General features: G+C 57.0%; 2 protein-coding genes and 1 long non-coding RNA gene across 5 annotated transcripts in view; 2 read left to right on the top strand and 1 right to left on the bottom strand.

The window, feature by feature from the left end:
* CCDC117 (coiled-coil domain containing 117) overlaps nucleotides 1-15,981 on the bottom strand; it is a 297,697-nt gene that overhangs the window by 196,461 nt on the left and 85,255 nt on the right. The gene's annotated exons all lie outside the window — the stretch shown is intronic.
* On the top strand, nucleotides 2,783-5,502 carry LOC134162330 (uncharacterized). 2 transcript variants are annotated; one of them, XR_009964294.1, is made up of 3 exons: nucleotides 2,783-2,995; nucleotides 3,205-3,270; nucleotides 5,209-5,502. It is a non-coding gene; the product is annotated as an uncharacterized LOC134162330 (long non-coding RNA). The 2 variants fall into 2 exon arrangements; XR_009964292.1 differs by having other exon boundaries at nucleotides 5,198-5,502.
* Nucleotides 10,675-15,981, top strand: part of MN1 (MN1 proto-oncogene, transcriptional regulator) — a 33,974-nt gene continuing 28,667 nt past the window's right edge. The window contains exon 1 of one of the 2 annotated variants that reach the window (XR_009964305.1): nucleotides 10,675-14,469. Coding sequence is in view for 1 of the 2 variants with exons in the window: in XM_062616085.1 (XP_062472069.1) it covers nucleotides 11,040-14,469 (3,430 nt within the window). In the remaining variant the exon portion in view is untranslated. The remainder of the gene's footprint in view (nucleotides 14,470-15,981) is intronic. The other variant, XM_062616085.1, reaches the window with a different exon arrangement.

Here is a 15,981-nt window from a genome sequence, read left to right as displayed (position 1 = left end):
GACACACAACAGAGAAGGGAGAGGGGAGGAGGTTTCTGTGTGTGGGCACGTGCCAGCCTGGGAGCCGGTGCCCAGGGGATGCTGGAATTGCAGAGGGATGTGGCCTGGCCGTTACTCTGCAGTGATTTAACAAGGATTGTTTAACCACCTGCCCAAACTGTTCTGGCTGGACCCTCCCGGGCCATGTGAAACCCTCGTGACCGGGTGGGGAAGGAGCTGTGTAGGGTTTTGTGTTGTATTCCCGCAGCACTTCTGAAAACTGACGTGAATTTGGTTCCTGTTGTGCTTCCACTGCTGCTCCACGGGCAGATCCTGCTCCAAAGCAGGGCTGAGCAAACAAACCCTGCTCCATCCCACAGAGGGGAGCGGAACAGCTTCTCCAGAGAGCTCCATGTGGTTCCCTTCACTACTGGGGACCGTGCTGGATTGTTTGTGCCCCATGTTGGTGGCAGCTTCAGCAAACGAGCTGGAGGAAACCAGGAGCTGTTGGGTTTGATGCTGGGGCAAAAAGGGTCTGGGCTGGAGCATGCCTCAGTGGCTGGGACAGAGGTGTTCAAAGCCTGGCCTGTGTTCAGTAAAGCGCAGAGAGGATCGGCAGAGGGGACTGGGGTGAAGGTCCTGTGGGCAGCAGCCAGCCCTGCTCCTGCCCTGGGGCTGCTCCAGCAGCCGTGGACGGCATCGGTCTGAGCCGTCACCCTGGCACGTGCAGCGCCTCAGAGCGCTGCTGTCATCTGCCAGCACCCACCCGCGAAAGCACAGATTTATCCTGCTCCTGTCACTCAAACCTTCGTGTTTGCAGCACCTGAACTTGTGACCGGCAGCAGGATGGCACTGATGCACTGCAGGATGGTCACAGCGTGTCCGACAGGCACATAAACCTGTGTCGGCTCTGGTGGTGACAGTGGTGATGTTCTGTCTCTTTGCTCTGCATCCTTTGAAGCCTAGAGCTGCTGCACAGTGTTGCCTTGAGGCCTTATTGCTGCTTTGTTTTAAACCGTGCCCGACAGACCGATTTTAACATTGTGACTTCTCCTCAGAGAGCTGGACTGAGCAAGTGCTTCACTTTAAATATTGAAATAGTATGATTACACTTGTCAGGAGGAATAAATAGCTTTGTGACTTACACGAAGCTGCAACCCGTTTGCCACAGCTTGGCTCTGCAGGCACTGCTGTGACACACACCAGATCCCTGGGCTCTCCTGGGGTGATGCAGTGGGAGAGAAGGAGCAGGTCTTGCTCAGGGCGGGTCAAGACAGGACACTGGATGCTGACTAAAGTCTGAGGTCTGCAGGTCCCCCTGATGGGGAGCAGGTGCCTGGGGCTGAGCGGAGAGGTCCCTGTGGAGCTGCAGCCCCAGGAGCACTGGTTGGCAAGAGGATGGGCTCCTGCAGCACGAGTTGCTGCGGAGGATGCATGGGAACAAAGCCTTGTTTGTGTTGGGAGGCGTGAGGAGAACTCCATTGTCTGCCACATGAACTGGCACCACGAGCTGCTGGCACACATGGACACTGCAGCACCGCTACCCAGAGGATGTAGGAGCAATCCAAGCTGGCCTGGGGTGACACTGACCACCACGTGCTGGAGCTGATGCTGTCGTCCTCACTTGGCAGCTGTGATTTCAGAGAAGGGCCAGTGCGTGGGGCGGGTTTGTGCACCGGGTGGGTGGTGGTGCCCGTGGCTGCCAGCCAGGGTCCATCCACCACGAGCACCAGGAATGGGTCCTTAGCTGGTGCCACACTCCTTTGGCTGCGGTTCCTTTTGTTTGCTGTCACTGTTCAACTGATTTCAGCATCTTCTCTTCCAGCCGGTCCCCGGGGTCTCTGCCCTCTTTTTGCTCCCCTTCTGACCAGACCCTAAAAGCCTCATTTTGTGTGTCCTGGCCACCACGGGCGCAGGGGGCTCTGCAGAGCCCTGGGCTGTGGGTGGGCAGGGGCAGTGCGGGCCCCACAGCTTTGCCACAAGTCGGGAATGCCGCACATGGCCGAAGCACAACAGCGCGAGGGGGCCGGGGCCGGGGCCAGCCCCGGGGGGCTTTTCCCTCCTGCACCACTTGGTGTGGCAGAGAGGAGGAGCTGACAGCGGTGCAGCAGCTGACGTTAATCCGTGACCGCGCGGTAGGAAGCGGTTGAACATTGCAAATCAATGCCCGCGTTGGTTACGCCGGTGAGCAGCACCTCCCTGCTGTGGCTGTTTTCACCTCCATGGAGGCACGGGAGGGTTTGGGCCCAGGGGATGCCTGGGAAAGCCTCGCAATGTTAAAACTGTTTTATTCAGCTGAAGGTTCCAATGGCTTCTATTTGCTCTTCCCTATCGAGTCTGTGGTACAGGAAGGTGAAGCCTGGCGCGCTCTGGGGTTGTTTATCCCTCCATTAACTGGGTATGCAATGCTCATGAGATCTTTAATAGCATTTCCTCCTAAAGCACCCCTGCTGTTTGGCAGATGTGACCCCCCCCCTCCGCCTTCCTCCTGGGCAGATGCCACCCAGGTCCCCTCGCTCTTGCTGTGTGACCACAGCGCTAACGGCAGCGCTGCAGCTGCGGAGCCCCATGGGTCTGCAGCTCCCCGTGCTCCCTGGCAACCCCTGCTCGTGGGGACAGGGCTGTCCTGGCCTTGTTCCTGCGGCACCAGAACCTCTGCCACACAAAACACCCTGTTACACGCAGTGTACTCCAGACCCAGCCTCAGTGGGGCAACTGGCTAAAAAGAGCAACGTTTTTACCGTGTATCACCCATGTACAATTTGAACTTCATCCTGGTCCCATGGCTCCTACATGCTGCTGACGACTGCAGCTGGAATAGGGTGGTAGGAGGAAACCAGAACAGTCTCTGCTCACCTGAAACCCATCAGCAGAAGCTTTTCCTCGGGATCTGTAGCCCACATTACTGGGGTGGAATGTTTGCTAATTGCCTGTGCTTTAAAATACAGATGGCTGAGGAAGCAAAAGCAAAGCCAGATTTCTAGTTGAAGCTGCTTGGGAGCAGCAGCATGCAGTGGTGGGCTGCTCCCAGGAGCTTCTGTAGCCTGTCTTCATTTTGTCATGCACCTTAATGCACCCTTTCTTTTTAAAGATTTGGTTCCTGAAACTCCTTACCAGCACTCAGTCTCTAATGTAAAGCCCTTGGTGGCAGAATCAATATTTACAATATTTCCTTCAATTTATGCTTTCCTTTTTATGTAAAACCAATTATTTCTGTTGCTCCAGTGGAGGTAGGAATGAGCCTGATGTATTCCAGGGGTTTCCAGCAAACGAAAGAAGTGAGATGTCAAGGTAAGCGTTAAGCGATTTCCTAATACGACTGCTGAAACTGTCATATGTGACAGATACGTTTGAGTGTCTCGGGATTCGATGCATCTCTTGCAGGTAAACAAGCATTATCTGTTTGTTCTGACTTCCCATTGGCATTAACATTCCTTCTGAAAAGAGACCTGCCTTTTTTATTTTGTTTAAGAAGAAATGGTTAGAACTGGGTGCAATGCATTTGCTGACACAGACTTACGAAAACAGGGTGTGTGTGTGTGCCTATAGCACCGTGCAGGGACGTTGCTCACTGTTTTTCTCTCCTTCATGTGTTTTTCCCTAAGTTACATGTATTAACATGGTGTTTGTCCCTAGTTTTTTGTTGTAACTTTCCCGCTGCCTGTGTCTGTATCAGAGCAGGCAGAAGTCAGGCTTTCCCTACTGTGGGTCTGCACCATAGACATTTAGCACAATAGATATACAAAGAAATGTAGTAATTGAGTGAATGCTCATCTTGAAAGCATGTAAATTGTAACCAGGAAATACCTGCTCACTGCACGTGATATGTTTCTAATAGCTAGAAAACATTTAAAATCCCTTTCAGGTGTAGGCTTCAGGAACAAGTATCTTGTGGGGACAGGCTCCAGTGCCTCCAAATATAGGGCTGAGAAAATGAGATGTGGGCTGTAACTCTGCAGCCTCTGCTTGATGAGGGGAAATAAGGGAGGGTTTGTTCCACAGTCTTCAAATTCAAATAAAGTCTTATCTGTGGTGCCTTTTGCTCTATTGTGCACTATTTGTGCTGGGCAATTGGCTAAAGCAGACATTTATTTTCGCTTTCCACATATTTGTAGATAATGATGTCTCCCAAATTTAACATTAGCTTTAGCAAATGATGATGGGTTGTGAAAGTCCAAGCCTTCCTATCCCTTTTTACAGTGTTCCTATGCAGGCCCCAGTTGTCAGGCATACAGTGTTGTCCTGCAAGACTGGGCTCAGCCTCATTCATGCTTAGGCTGGAAAGGAGCAGTTTTAAAGGAGCTTGCCAAAGCAAGGAGAGTCTTCCTTTACATGAGAAGTTCTTTGTGGGAAATGAAATGGAGATGATCCAGAGGAGAGTGACTGCTGTGCCTGTCACCCGGGCACTGAACCCATGGGGGTGTTTTATCTGCTATTGGAGACATGTATTCAGTGACTCCCACCTGTGGCATTGCCCACCTGAGGGCAAGCTCAGCTTGGCTTGAGTGAAATTCATGTAGATGGAGTACATGCAGCCATAGTGGGTTATGGTCCTAGTGTTCCTCCCCTTCCCTCCATAGGGGTGTCCCCGAAATGGCTGTGTGAATGTATAAACCCCCCAGCAATAGAGCCCAGGTGGTTTTGCTGTGCCGGGGACAGGGGTGTTTTGTGTTTGATGTTCTGCTTTGCGATGCACTCTGCTGACAGGACTGGAAGTAGCTCTGCTTTTGCTCTGTGCCTTGTTTTCTGGTCCTCGTTCTCCTGCCTGTTCTGACACTGTTCTTGTACTTCCTCTGCTCCGTTGCTCTTTCCCCCCCTTTGCTTGGATGCTCTGGATTTCCCCAGCCCGCATGGGCACCGTGCTGCCCTCTGCGCCTCGCAGCAGCCATGGGATTCGTGCTGCTGTAGCACAGTAAAGTCGGGTTTAATTTTAGAACCTCATGTCCCAGCCCAGACACATGTTGGTTGTGATCTTGTTTCTTTAATTTTGTTTTTCTCCCTAAAATTACACAGCTTTCCGGTTTAGAATCGCACATCCAAGACTTGAACAAGAACTCAAAGTACCTGTTGGATTTGACCTTTGCAGAGCTTCTCCAGTCATAGTTAAAACCTTGAGAATCTAATTTAACAAATTTCCTAATTTTAAAAGCTTGCTTTTAGCACCCTGTAGAATAGCACCTAGTGCTGGTGCTTCTACTACGTGCTCTCTGTCTCCCAGGTCTTTTACAGCCACAGAAATGCCATCCAAGGTAAATAATGGGGATGTGATTCTAAGGACTTATGAAAGATCCAGTAGTCACCAGCTAAACCCAATCACAAAAAGAACAGAGCTACTCCAGCAAGTGAAGTGCCTGCAACAGCCTGGAAGGAGAATGGCAATAATGAAAACCTGAAAGCAACAACTTCATACAGGAGTAAACGAAGAGGCAGGCTCTTTGTAAATGATGATCTAAAAAGTGTTCTGGGTTGTGAGACCTCATTTCAAATGTATTCATTAAATAATATTTGAACCATTTAACAGTTTGAACTCTACTGCACTGCTCGTATCTTCGGGGTTTTTTTTTCCCCAGTAACAAAGAAGCCTTTGTTCCTGCTCCGGGCTTGGGCTGTGCCTTGGATATTAGTTGGAAACCCGATAGCCTGACATCGCTAGAAGTCTGTGAATACAATGTGAGTCGTCTGCAGCGGGGATTAAATCAGGCTTTTGTAGGAGATGTTGAGGGGCCATGCGATGGAGAAGCTGGGTTACGATGGCAGGAGGTGTTTAACCCTTTGTACCTGTGGTGGGGAACCGGGGGTGTTTGTAGGCCTGTCAGCAGCCAGCGCTGTGCTGGGGTACCCAGGGCTGCAGCATCAGTGGTGTACCCATCACTGGTGTGATTCCTGTTGGAAAAGCAAACAGCAACCTCTATGGATGAAATGCAGCCCTGTGAGAAGACCTAGAGAGGAGCTGGGGTCCCTGGCAGAGGTGCACGGGCACCTTTGGCTGTGGGGTTCAGCACTGCACCCCGGACGCTGCCAGACCCAGCATTGCTGCCTTTGGGATGCACTTCACCACCTCCCATGGGCAGAGGGCACTGGTTTTTGAACTTGACAAATCGGAGCTATGAGCCAAGGTTCACCAATTGCTCAGAAACATGAGTTTCTCTGTAAATCTCGTGAGGTAGCATGACCAATAATAAATACAGGAGTATCTGTTTGCCCGGAGGCTTCAAATGCTGGGAAGGACTTGGAAACGCTGCTTGTGGATGTCACAGGATGTCAGGATGTAGAAAGGAAGTGCTAAGGTGAATGAATGCTCTCATGAAGCTAACACTGAGGGAAAATGAAGTCATCAGGACCCTACAAAATACCCCCTGGTTCTCTCCCTTCACAATAGTTTAATTTATAAGATGAAGAAGAATGAATTAACACTAGTGGTTTGCTGGCATTGCCCACTGGGAGCCAGACTTTCCAGATGCTCAAAGACCATTCCTGCTCCACCACACTTACCTAAATTCCCACCTGGTTCAAGTTTAAGAAAACAACAGAACAAAGTCAGTCATACAAACCCCCTCGTAAAATGCCGAGGAGAGTTAAATGCAGATTATCCTGACAGAGGCACTTCTTTTATTTAGGTTTCACAGAGTTATTTTAGGAAATATAAAACTTCTACTGTTCCTGCAGCCAAACTAATTCTTTTGTGCTGTAAATATGACCTAATTCCTGCCACCCCCGCCCTGTGTGTAGCCCTACAGTGTGTGTTTTAGAGATGGGAATTTGAAGGGGAGCAAAAAGCCCAGGAAGTATATTCTGTTATACAGTTGTTATAGATGGGGAAATTTGCTTCAGCATTTCCTAGCATTTTTCCTAACTGGACAATGCAGTGTTGTGTTACTTTAGCACTATCTTGGGTTTTGTGATCTAAATTAGAAAAAGATCAGTGTGTTCTACATGTACACCTGAGTGCTGCGTATGCCCTAAGGGTTTCCACTGAACTGACGTAAGTGGGACCCGGTGTACTCACGTGAGACAAAGATGCTCTTTGCAGCAATGGAAAAGCATACCGATATTGTGGAAATGCCATGGTCCATCCTGAGGCACCTGGAAACCCCAACAGGGAAATACACCGCTTCAGAGTTGTAAAGGAAGTGAAGCAGGCAATCAACCTTGCAGAAGAACAGCCAGGAAAACCCTTGTGAAGGGCCAAGCTCCGAAACCACTGCTGGTCTCTGCAGGAAACAACTGGAACAGTTTTAGTGCCTTAACTCTTATTATTCAGTCATGCATTTTTTCAAAATGGGAAGCAGGCCAGTGCCTGAAGGAGTTTGGTTCGAAGTTCCCAGAAATTTCCAGAACGTTGGTGGCGAGACTGAGAGGGGAATATTTACATCAGTATGGTGACCTTGTATGGGCACTAATCAGTTTTACAGGTGAAATTGTCTTCAATCTCAGTTATGAGATAGCCGCCCCCAGCCACTCGCATGGGGAAGGACAAGAAGCAATGGAGCAGGTCAGATCCCGGGGGCCTGCACCCTGCCGGGGCAGAGCAATTCCACAACCAAAGCTCTGCACCATTCTCAGGAAGTGAGCAGGAGCATGCAAACAGACCCCTTGTCCTCGGGAGGAACATCTGATCTGCTGCCTGACCCTGCTCTGTGCTCACTGCACTGTCCAGCTCATGTGATGGTGTTGCAGATTTGCCTTCTGAGTCAGTCCGGCCGCTGTGTCTGCTGTAGTTTTGAGAGGGAGAAGGGGCGATAGCTTCCTGAACTGCTCCAGGCAGGAATGTTGAGCACCTTCCCCATAATGCCAGCCGCCAGCCTCGGGAACCTGTCCTTCGGAACGTTCAGTCTCCGTTCACTGAAAATCCCTGCAAGGAAAAACCCATTGGCTTTCCTGCAAAGTAACTGGTGGGAGCCCGTGCTCTGAAGGCAGGACTCATCGCCTCGGCAGCTGTGCGACAGGTAGTGGCAACCAAAGGCTTTTTTGTGTTGTTCCAGATGGCTGCGCTCCCCAGCACTGCAGAGGTTATTTAGGAGCTCAAATTTATATACCTGAGGCCTGACACATTAATGAAATGGTGTCTTTATAGAGCAGGGGTATAAACACCACAGAGAAGTAAGACGTGGTTTTGCTCGATGGACGGGTTTAAAAGGCCCTTTGCTAATGGTGAGCTGGGCTGAAGCTTTTCCAGCATCTGGGCTTGTTTTGTGCAGTTTATGTGGTGGTTTCTTCCTTAGATCCTCAGTGGTAATGAGCCCACACAGTTGATTGCTGCAGGGAGAAAAAAATAATTCTGAATAGGTTTGCTGAATAATTATGAACTGAGCTGAACTCTTACATTTGCTTACTAATTGTGCGCTCCGCCATGTTTTATGTATGATGCATTCATTCTGTTAAAAAGGAGTTTTTTGCTGAGCAGCCTTTCCGGGGTGCGAGGTCCCCGGGCCCCCGGTGGCGGGAGCAGGGTCCAGCTCAGCAATTGGTGCCGTTTGCATTATTATTTTTTTAGAACATCACCGTTTGGTTTTCAGAGCTTGCAATATGAAACCCCGAATCGTGCTATTGTCTTGAGGGCTGAAAGAAATGAATCCCCTCAACTCTCGATTTGGCAGAGGCAATTACTATTGTTAATTTAGAAAATGATCCCCTGCGGCTACAACTATTTAAATAATGCCTTTCCCTGCTTCCCAGGATGACCAGAACCCAAAGGCTGAAAGTAAAAATGTTTTGTAAAATGGGCTTTTCACTACTCGCTACAATTGAGAGGTTTCCTTCTGTTGGCTGGGTGAGAGTGACCCTTTGGACCAAAGTGCTCCCATGGTGCTGGTCCCATCCTAGGGCTCCCCAGCTCTGTGCTGAAGGCTGAGAAGGACTTAGGAGGTCCGTGGCCCCCGGGGTGTGTTTAGTCCAGAGCACCCTTGGACAGTAACAAACAGTGAATGCTTATGAATAGTGAACGTTTACAAACGTTAGCGACATTAACAAATCATGAATGTTTAGAAATGTTACCAGATAGTAATGGAGCCTGTATAGCGCTGGTCTGGTGGAGGACCTTATCGCTTCACTCATCTCAGCTGCTGGTGTGTTACAGTGCTGGAACTTCCAGCCTTAAAATTTGCCCCTGGAAGGCAGCATAGCCTCAGCCCACAGCAGAGGAGCAGAAAAGCTCTCCGGTGAAGGAGCATGCTGTTGGTCCTGGCAAGGACCAGAACAAAGGAGAGAGGAGTGATTGCGCTTGCCCAGGAGCACCCGAGATGGTCAGCCTGTGGATGTCTCCATCCTTCTAACTGCACTCTCCTTCACGGTATTATTCTGCTCTTACAGGGAGACTGTGCTGGCTCTGCTCAAGAAACAGGCAGATTCTGAATCTTCCATGAAATGCAAGGTAAATCTAAATCAGTAAATATCTGTCTTTTCAGAAGCAAGCTGGTGCCCCATCCCTGGCAGTGTTCGAGGCCAAGTTGGACACAGGGGCTTGGAGCAAGCTGCTCCAGTGGAAGGGGTCCCTGCCCGTGGCAGGGGGACGGAACTGGATGAGCTTTTTAAGGTCCCTTCCAAACCCAAACCAGTCTGGTCCCGGTGCCTCCGCCGTCGAGGCTCCCCGGGTCACTGGCAGCCGCCTGCCCGCGCCGGGGTGCGGCGGGCGCCAGGGGGCGCTGTGCCCGTTCGGAACAGCTGGCTCCGACGGCGCGCACGCAGGCGCAGAGCTGGGCGCGGGGCCGCGGTCGGTGCGGGGCGCGGCGGCGCTGCGGGGAAATGGGCAGAGGGGCCGGCGGCTCTCTCCCCCCTCCTCTTCCCTCCTCCTCTCTCCCCCCCGTTCTCCTTCCCTACTCTCCCCCCCCTCGCCCCCGTTCCCTCCGCGATGGAGCGGGACATCCCCCCTCCAGCCCCCGTTCCTTTGTGCCGCTGTCGGGCGGCGCGCTCTCCGCTCCGTGCCCCGCTGCCAGCCCCGCACCCCGCGGCCCCCCCGTCACTTTGCTAAGTAATAATTTCCATGTCCAATTCCATTTCTTCTCGAGTTCTGAAATCTCCAAGCCATCAGCAAGGAGGATAGTTCACATGAAAACTAATTACACAAAATCAATATTTAATCACAGCGCAGCATCCTGATCCTGCAGAAAAAAAATCCCCTTAAAACTCTCCTGCCATATACAAACACCGGGCGGGCGCTTATTTATAGATCCCGGTTTTTTTTGGTGGCAGTAATTTTCATTTTTGGCATTTTTTTTTTTTTACGCCACCGCTTGTGCGATCCGCTCCTCATCCCGCCGGCAGGTTCGGTGCCCCGGACCTGAGGGGGGTTTGTCCCCACGGGTACCCTGCGCTCGGACTTCCCCGCTGCCACGAACTCCCGGCTCCCCTCGGGCTGCCGGCCCGGGCGGGCCCGACGGGGCGAGCCGGGGGCTCGCGGGCAGCGCCGGGGCCGCTTGAACCGCTCCTTGCCCCGGGCTGGCGGGGAGGGGAGGGCGGCACTGGGCGCCCCGGGCCGGGTCCCGCCGGTCGGTTCCGGCCACTGCGCCTCCCGCTCCCAGGGCTCCGCGGGAGCAGCGGCGGCCGCGGCACTGGGCGGGGCGCGGGGCCGGGCCGGCGGCGGAGCCACCTTAACGGCGAGCCCCGCCCCGGGCGGCGCGCGCTCATTGGCGCAGCCCCGATGGCTGAAATTCATCGCTGAAATGCAAAACTTGTTGCTGCTCCGCCAGCGCCGGCTGAGAGCGAGGGAGCGCGGCGGGGAGCGCGGCGCAGCCCTCCCAGCGCCCGCACGCAGCGCCGGCCCCGCCGCCACGGCCCCGCTGCCGCCGCCGGAGCCCTGCGAACCGCGGGCAGCGCACGGCGGGCCGGCGATGCGGCGCACAGCTCCCGGACGCCGGAGCCTATGAGCGGCGGCACGCCGCCCCGTCGGCTCTCGGGCAGCGCGGCGCAGGGGGGGCAGCTAGCGGAGAGCCGCCGGGGCGAGCGCGGGCGGGCGGCCGATGCCAGCGGCGCGGAGGCGCGGCAGGATGTGAGCGGGGCGGCCGAGCATCGCGGAGCGGGACGGCGGAGCGGAGCAGCCATGCCCTGCTGAGGAGCCGCGCAGGATGTTCGGGCTGGAGCAGTTCGAGCCGCAGAGCAGCAGCCGGAGCGGCGGACAGGCGGAGCGGGGCTTCGGCCAGCCCGGACTGAGCATGAGCGCGCACTTCAAGGCGCCGGCCTTCCCCGGCGGCGGCCCGGCGGCAGCGGCGGCGGTGGACCCGGCCCTGGGCGCGCTGGGAGAGCCGCCCCTCCTGGGCATGAACATGAGCCTGCCCGCGGACGCCTACGGGTTCCCGGGCCGCGGCCCCGCCGAGCTGCACGGCGGCGGCATGCAGCCGCCGGTGCACGGCTTCTTCGGCGGGCAGACGGCGCACGGCGGCCACGGCGGCGGCCACCACCCGCACCAGCACCCCCCGCACTTCGGCGGTAACTTCGGGCCCGACCCTGGCGCCTCCTGCGTGCACGGCGGCCGGCTCCTGGGCTACAGCGGCGCGCTGGGCGGGCAGACGGCGTTCGCCGACGGCTACGAGCACATGGCCGACGGCCAGGGAGGCGAGGGCTTCGGGCAGCAGCGCCCCGGGAACCTGCCCGACTTCCAGCACCACAGCGCCGGCGGCTCCAGCCACGCCGTGCCGGCTCCCTGCCTGCCCCTCGACCAGTCTCCCAACCGCGCAGCCTCTTTCCACGGGCTGCCGGCGGCCGGCTCCTCCGAGCCCCACGGCCTGGAGCAGCGGCGGCTGCCCGCGCAGGGCAGCGTGGACTCGCTGGAATACAATTACCCTGGCGACGGCCCCGCCGGCCACTTCGAGCTGCCCGTGTTCTCACCGTCGGAGCCCGAGGGGCAGCTGCCGCACTATGGTGGCGGGCGGCAGGTGCCAGCGGGCGGCAACTTCGCCGGAGCACCCGCCCTGCCTCGAGCACCGGGCATGGCCGTGGCCAAGGCGCACCCGCCACAGCAGCACGGCGTCTTCTTCGAGCGCTTTGGGGGGACGCGGAAGATGTCCGCCAGCCTGGAGCCGGGGGCCAGCGCCAGGCACCCGCTGATGCAGCAGCAGCAGCAGCCACCGCAACCGCCGCAGCAGCCGCCACCGGGCTTGCTGGCCAGACAGAACTCCTGCCCGCCAGCCATCCCTAGGCAACAGCAAACAGAAGCCAACGCTCCCAACCCCAACCTGCAGGACAATGGGCCCATAATGCAGAACCAGCATGCACAGTTTGAATACCCTATTCACAGACTGGAGAACAGGAATATGCATCCCTACACCGACCCCGTGTTTAATATGCAGCACCCTCCTCCGCCACAGCCACCAAATCAAAGACTGCAGCACTTCGATGCCCCTTACGTGAGCGTCGCCAAGAGGCCGCGGTTCGACTTCCCTGGCAACCCTGGCGTCGAGCGCTGCACCTCCTGGGGCAGCGGCATGCATGGCCCAGCCATGGAGAGCCACCTCTCCCCAACGGCCTACCCCGGCCTGCCTGGCGACTTCACTCCGCCGGCACCCGAGGCCTTCGGGGGGCCGCTGCCACATGGTGGCCCCGAGCACCCGGCGCTGGCACAGCGCCAGAACGCGGCGCTGGTGATGAAGCAGATGGCCTCGCGCAGCCAGCAGCGCCTGCGGCCGCCCAGCCTGCAGCAGCTGGGGCACCACGGTGAGGTGGGCCCGCCCGGCGGCCTGCCCCCGCCTGCCTTCGAGCGCGAGGCCAGCAGCGGCCGTGGCTTCGACCCGCCAGCACCGCATCTGGCCCCCGACAGCGCCTGGTTTGCGGGGCCGCCGCCACCCGGGGAGCTGCTGCCGCGGCGCATGGCGGCACCGGGGCTGCCGGCCGAGGCGGCCCCCCATGAGCTGGGCCTACAGCCGGGCAGCACTGCCGTGCTGTTCCGGCCGGGCGCCAGCGGGCTGGGGCTGCAGGAGCCGCTGCGGATGGCAGGCGAGGGGCCAGCACAGGCCCTGCCCTCTCCTGGCGTCCACCAGCCCTTCGCGCCTGCCATGGGTGGCCTCTCGCAGCTGCAGTCGCCGGGCAGTGGCGTGGCGCTGCCCAGTGCACCTGCCGAGCGCCGTGGCCCTGCTGACTTTGCTGCCCAGCCCGGCTTCCCCTTCGCGGCAGCGGCGCGGCAGCCAGCGGCCCACGGGGCTGGGCCTGCGCTCAGCGCCTCGCCGGGCGCGTACCCGCCAGCCCCGTCCGAGTTCCCCCCACCACCGCCGCCGCGGCCCGCCGCCAGCAAGCTGGGCGCCCTCTCCCTGGGCTCCTTCAGCAAGCCGGCCAGCAAGGACAACGTCTTCGGGCAGAGCTGCCTGGCCGCCCTCTCCACCGCCTGCCAGAACATGATCGCCAGCCTGGGTGCCCCCAACCTCAACGTCACCTTCAACAAGAAGAGCCCGGCCGAGGCCAAGCGCAAGCTCAGCCAGGCCGAGCCCGACCCGCCGCCGCCCGCCGCCCAGGACTACTTCCCACCAGGGCCGCCAGCTGGTGGGGGAGCCGCAGGCAAGGCGCCGGGCACGGCCCCGCTGCTGCCCGCCGAGAGCAGCCTCTCGCCCGGCTTCGCGCTGGAGCCGGCGGCTGGCGGCGAGGGGAAGGCGGGTGGTGGGCGGGGGCGGGGCCGCCGGAAACGGGACAGCGGGCACGTCAGCCCCGGCACCTTCTTCGAGAAGTTCTCGGCCACCGAGGGCAGCGGGGCCGGTGTCAGCCCGGGGCAGCCGGCGGCCGCGGGGGGCCCGCCGGGGGCCGCGGGCACAGAGCGTGGTGGGGGCACCCCCCATGACAAGCCCCTGACCTCGCCATCCTGGGGCAAGGGCGGCGAGCTGCTGCTGGCGGAGCAGCCCGACCTGATGTCCTCCCTGGACAGCGGCATCCAGAGCGTGACCAAGTCGGACGGCAGCTCCCCGCACGTGGACTTTCCCGACGAGGTCAGCACCAGCTACGGCAATGAGGACGAGGTGTCCTCCAGCTCCGACAACGCCGCCTCCAAGCCCACCCGCAGCCCGCTGCTGGGCGGCTCGCCCAAGCTGCCCCGTGGGGAGCACGCACTTCTCAACGGACAGAAGCCCCTGGCCCTTGGCCTCCTCAGTACGTCTACCTCGACCCCTGACAGCTACGGGCTCAGCACCACAGCGGGCGCACACCCTGGCACGCCGAGCATGGAGCAGGTGCGGACCCCCACCAGCACCTCGGCCCAGGATGAGATCCACCCCCTGGAGATCCTGCAGGCGCAGATCCAGCTCCAGCGGCAGCAGTTCAGCATCTCGGAAGACCAGCCCTTGGGGCTGAAGAGCAAGAAGGGGGAGTGCGCAGGGCAGAACGGGGACAGCGACCTGGGCAGCTGCTGCTCAGAGGGCGTCAAGGGCCCCATGAGCACCATCGACCTGGACTCCCTCATGGCGGAGCACAACTCCACCTGGTACCTGCCTGGTGAGAAGGCCCTGATGGAAGGGCAGGAGGAGGACAAGCCCATGGTGCCCTGGGAGAAGCCCAAGCCCCCGAATCCCAGCAAAGAAGGTATCTGTCATCCCATACGGGTGCTGGCCCACAGAGGGGGGATAGTGTGCTGCTCGGGGAAGGGGAGGTGGTAGATGGTAGAGCTCTGGCCCTGGAATGCTGGGCACATGCTAGCCCCAGACCCATGGTGGGGACCTCAGTGGGTGCTAGGTGCATTCCTGCACCAGGCTGGGGCATGGGATGCTGGTGGCTGTACTGGGGGGGGCAGTGGCAGGGATGAAGTGCCTGCTGCCCAACCAGCACCCGGTGATGCTTGCCTCTGATGTCTCTGCCATCATCATCCCCATCACACCTTCTGGGGAGCAGATACCCCCCTCTCCCCCCGAGGGGCTGGCGTGGGGTCTCAGGGTGCTGAGCAGGGGGCTCCGGGTGAAGACCCAGCCATGCTCCCGCTCATGGGGCACCGAAGAGGGGGCTCCCCACAGAGTCCTGTTGGTGTGGGGTGCTGTGGGGGGGAGCTCCTCAAGCCCCACACTGGCCAAGCCTTCCAGCCAGTTCCCCCAATCTGTCAGAGGGCTTTTCCTGAGCTGTGCAGCCATGCTGGGAGTGGTGCTGTCCCCCCCGGTTCCAGGTATTTCCCTGCTTGCAGTAGAAGCCTTCCAGCAGTGCAATACTGAGCTGAAAGGCTCTTAACATAATAATTTCTTTTTCTTTAATAGAAAGGCAATTTAAAACAAGGCTCTGGCTCTGCTGGTAGAAAACTTGCTTAGTTGACAGATGTTTAATTTCAACATTAGTTGTCATTTTTGATCCTTCCCCGTGTCCAGAGGGCATCATAATTCCCCACGCTCAGGAAAAAAAATATTTTAATGGAAAGCCCTCTATTAGAAAAGCTGTTTGAGATAAAAGATTCTTATAGATTCAATTGGCTTCTATTTTATCTTATCAAAGCCCTATTTTCCCAACTGCCTGACCATGTGGGTGAATATTACAATAGGTGCAAGTGCACGTGCTGCTGCGTGGACACACGGCGGCAATTTCTGATGTGCTCTAAGTACACGTGTGTAATTTACGCGATATAAACTCATTATTTGTGCCTAGGAAAGTTGCTGGTTTGGTGCCGCTCGGGTAGTTTGAAATGGTTTTCATTACAGCTGGTGGCACAGACTGATTTTTACAGTCCTCCGCGTTTAGTAATTTTGCTAAGGAAGGTGTTGGGAAAATCAGGAGGGAGCTGGTTTGAAAACTGGGCGATTCCCTACCCCCGGTTCTGGTTGGCTTTCCAGCTTTGGCTTTCTGAAGCGTGAATCCTAGCCCCCACGGTTTGTCTCTTTGTTCATGCTTAATGCCCAGTGCAGGAGCCTCTCATTTCAAGCGGGAGTGTTTAGCATGCACAGCAGACTCTGGGAAGCCCATCAGCATTCTCCATGCTTCACCCAGGCAAGGACATAAATTGGTTTGTTTGGGGCCCTTCTTTTCCATTTTTAAATGGAGTTGCACACAGCATCCTTCCTGGCCCCTTCTCTTTTATAGTTTCTTGTACACAACATCTAGATCTGACTGGATCAATAG

The sequence above is a fragment of the Pezoporus occidentalis genome, unplaced genomic scaffold (genome assembly GCF_034315485.1).
Source record: "Pezoporus occidentalis ecotype Australia unplaced genomic scaffold, CSIRO_AGI_Poc_V1 ctg102, whole genome shotgun sequence".
NCBI lineage: Eukaryota > Metazoa > Chordata > Aves > Psittaciformes > Psittacidae > Pezoporus > Pezoporus occidentalis.
Note: the sequence above shows the minus strand (reverse complement) of the source record. Positions and strands in the feature narration are given on the sequence as shown.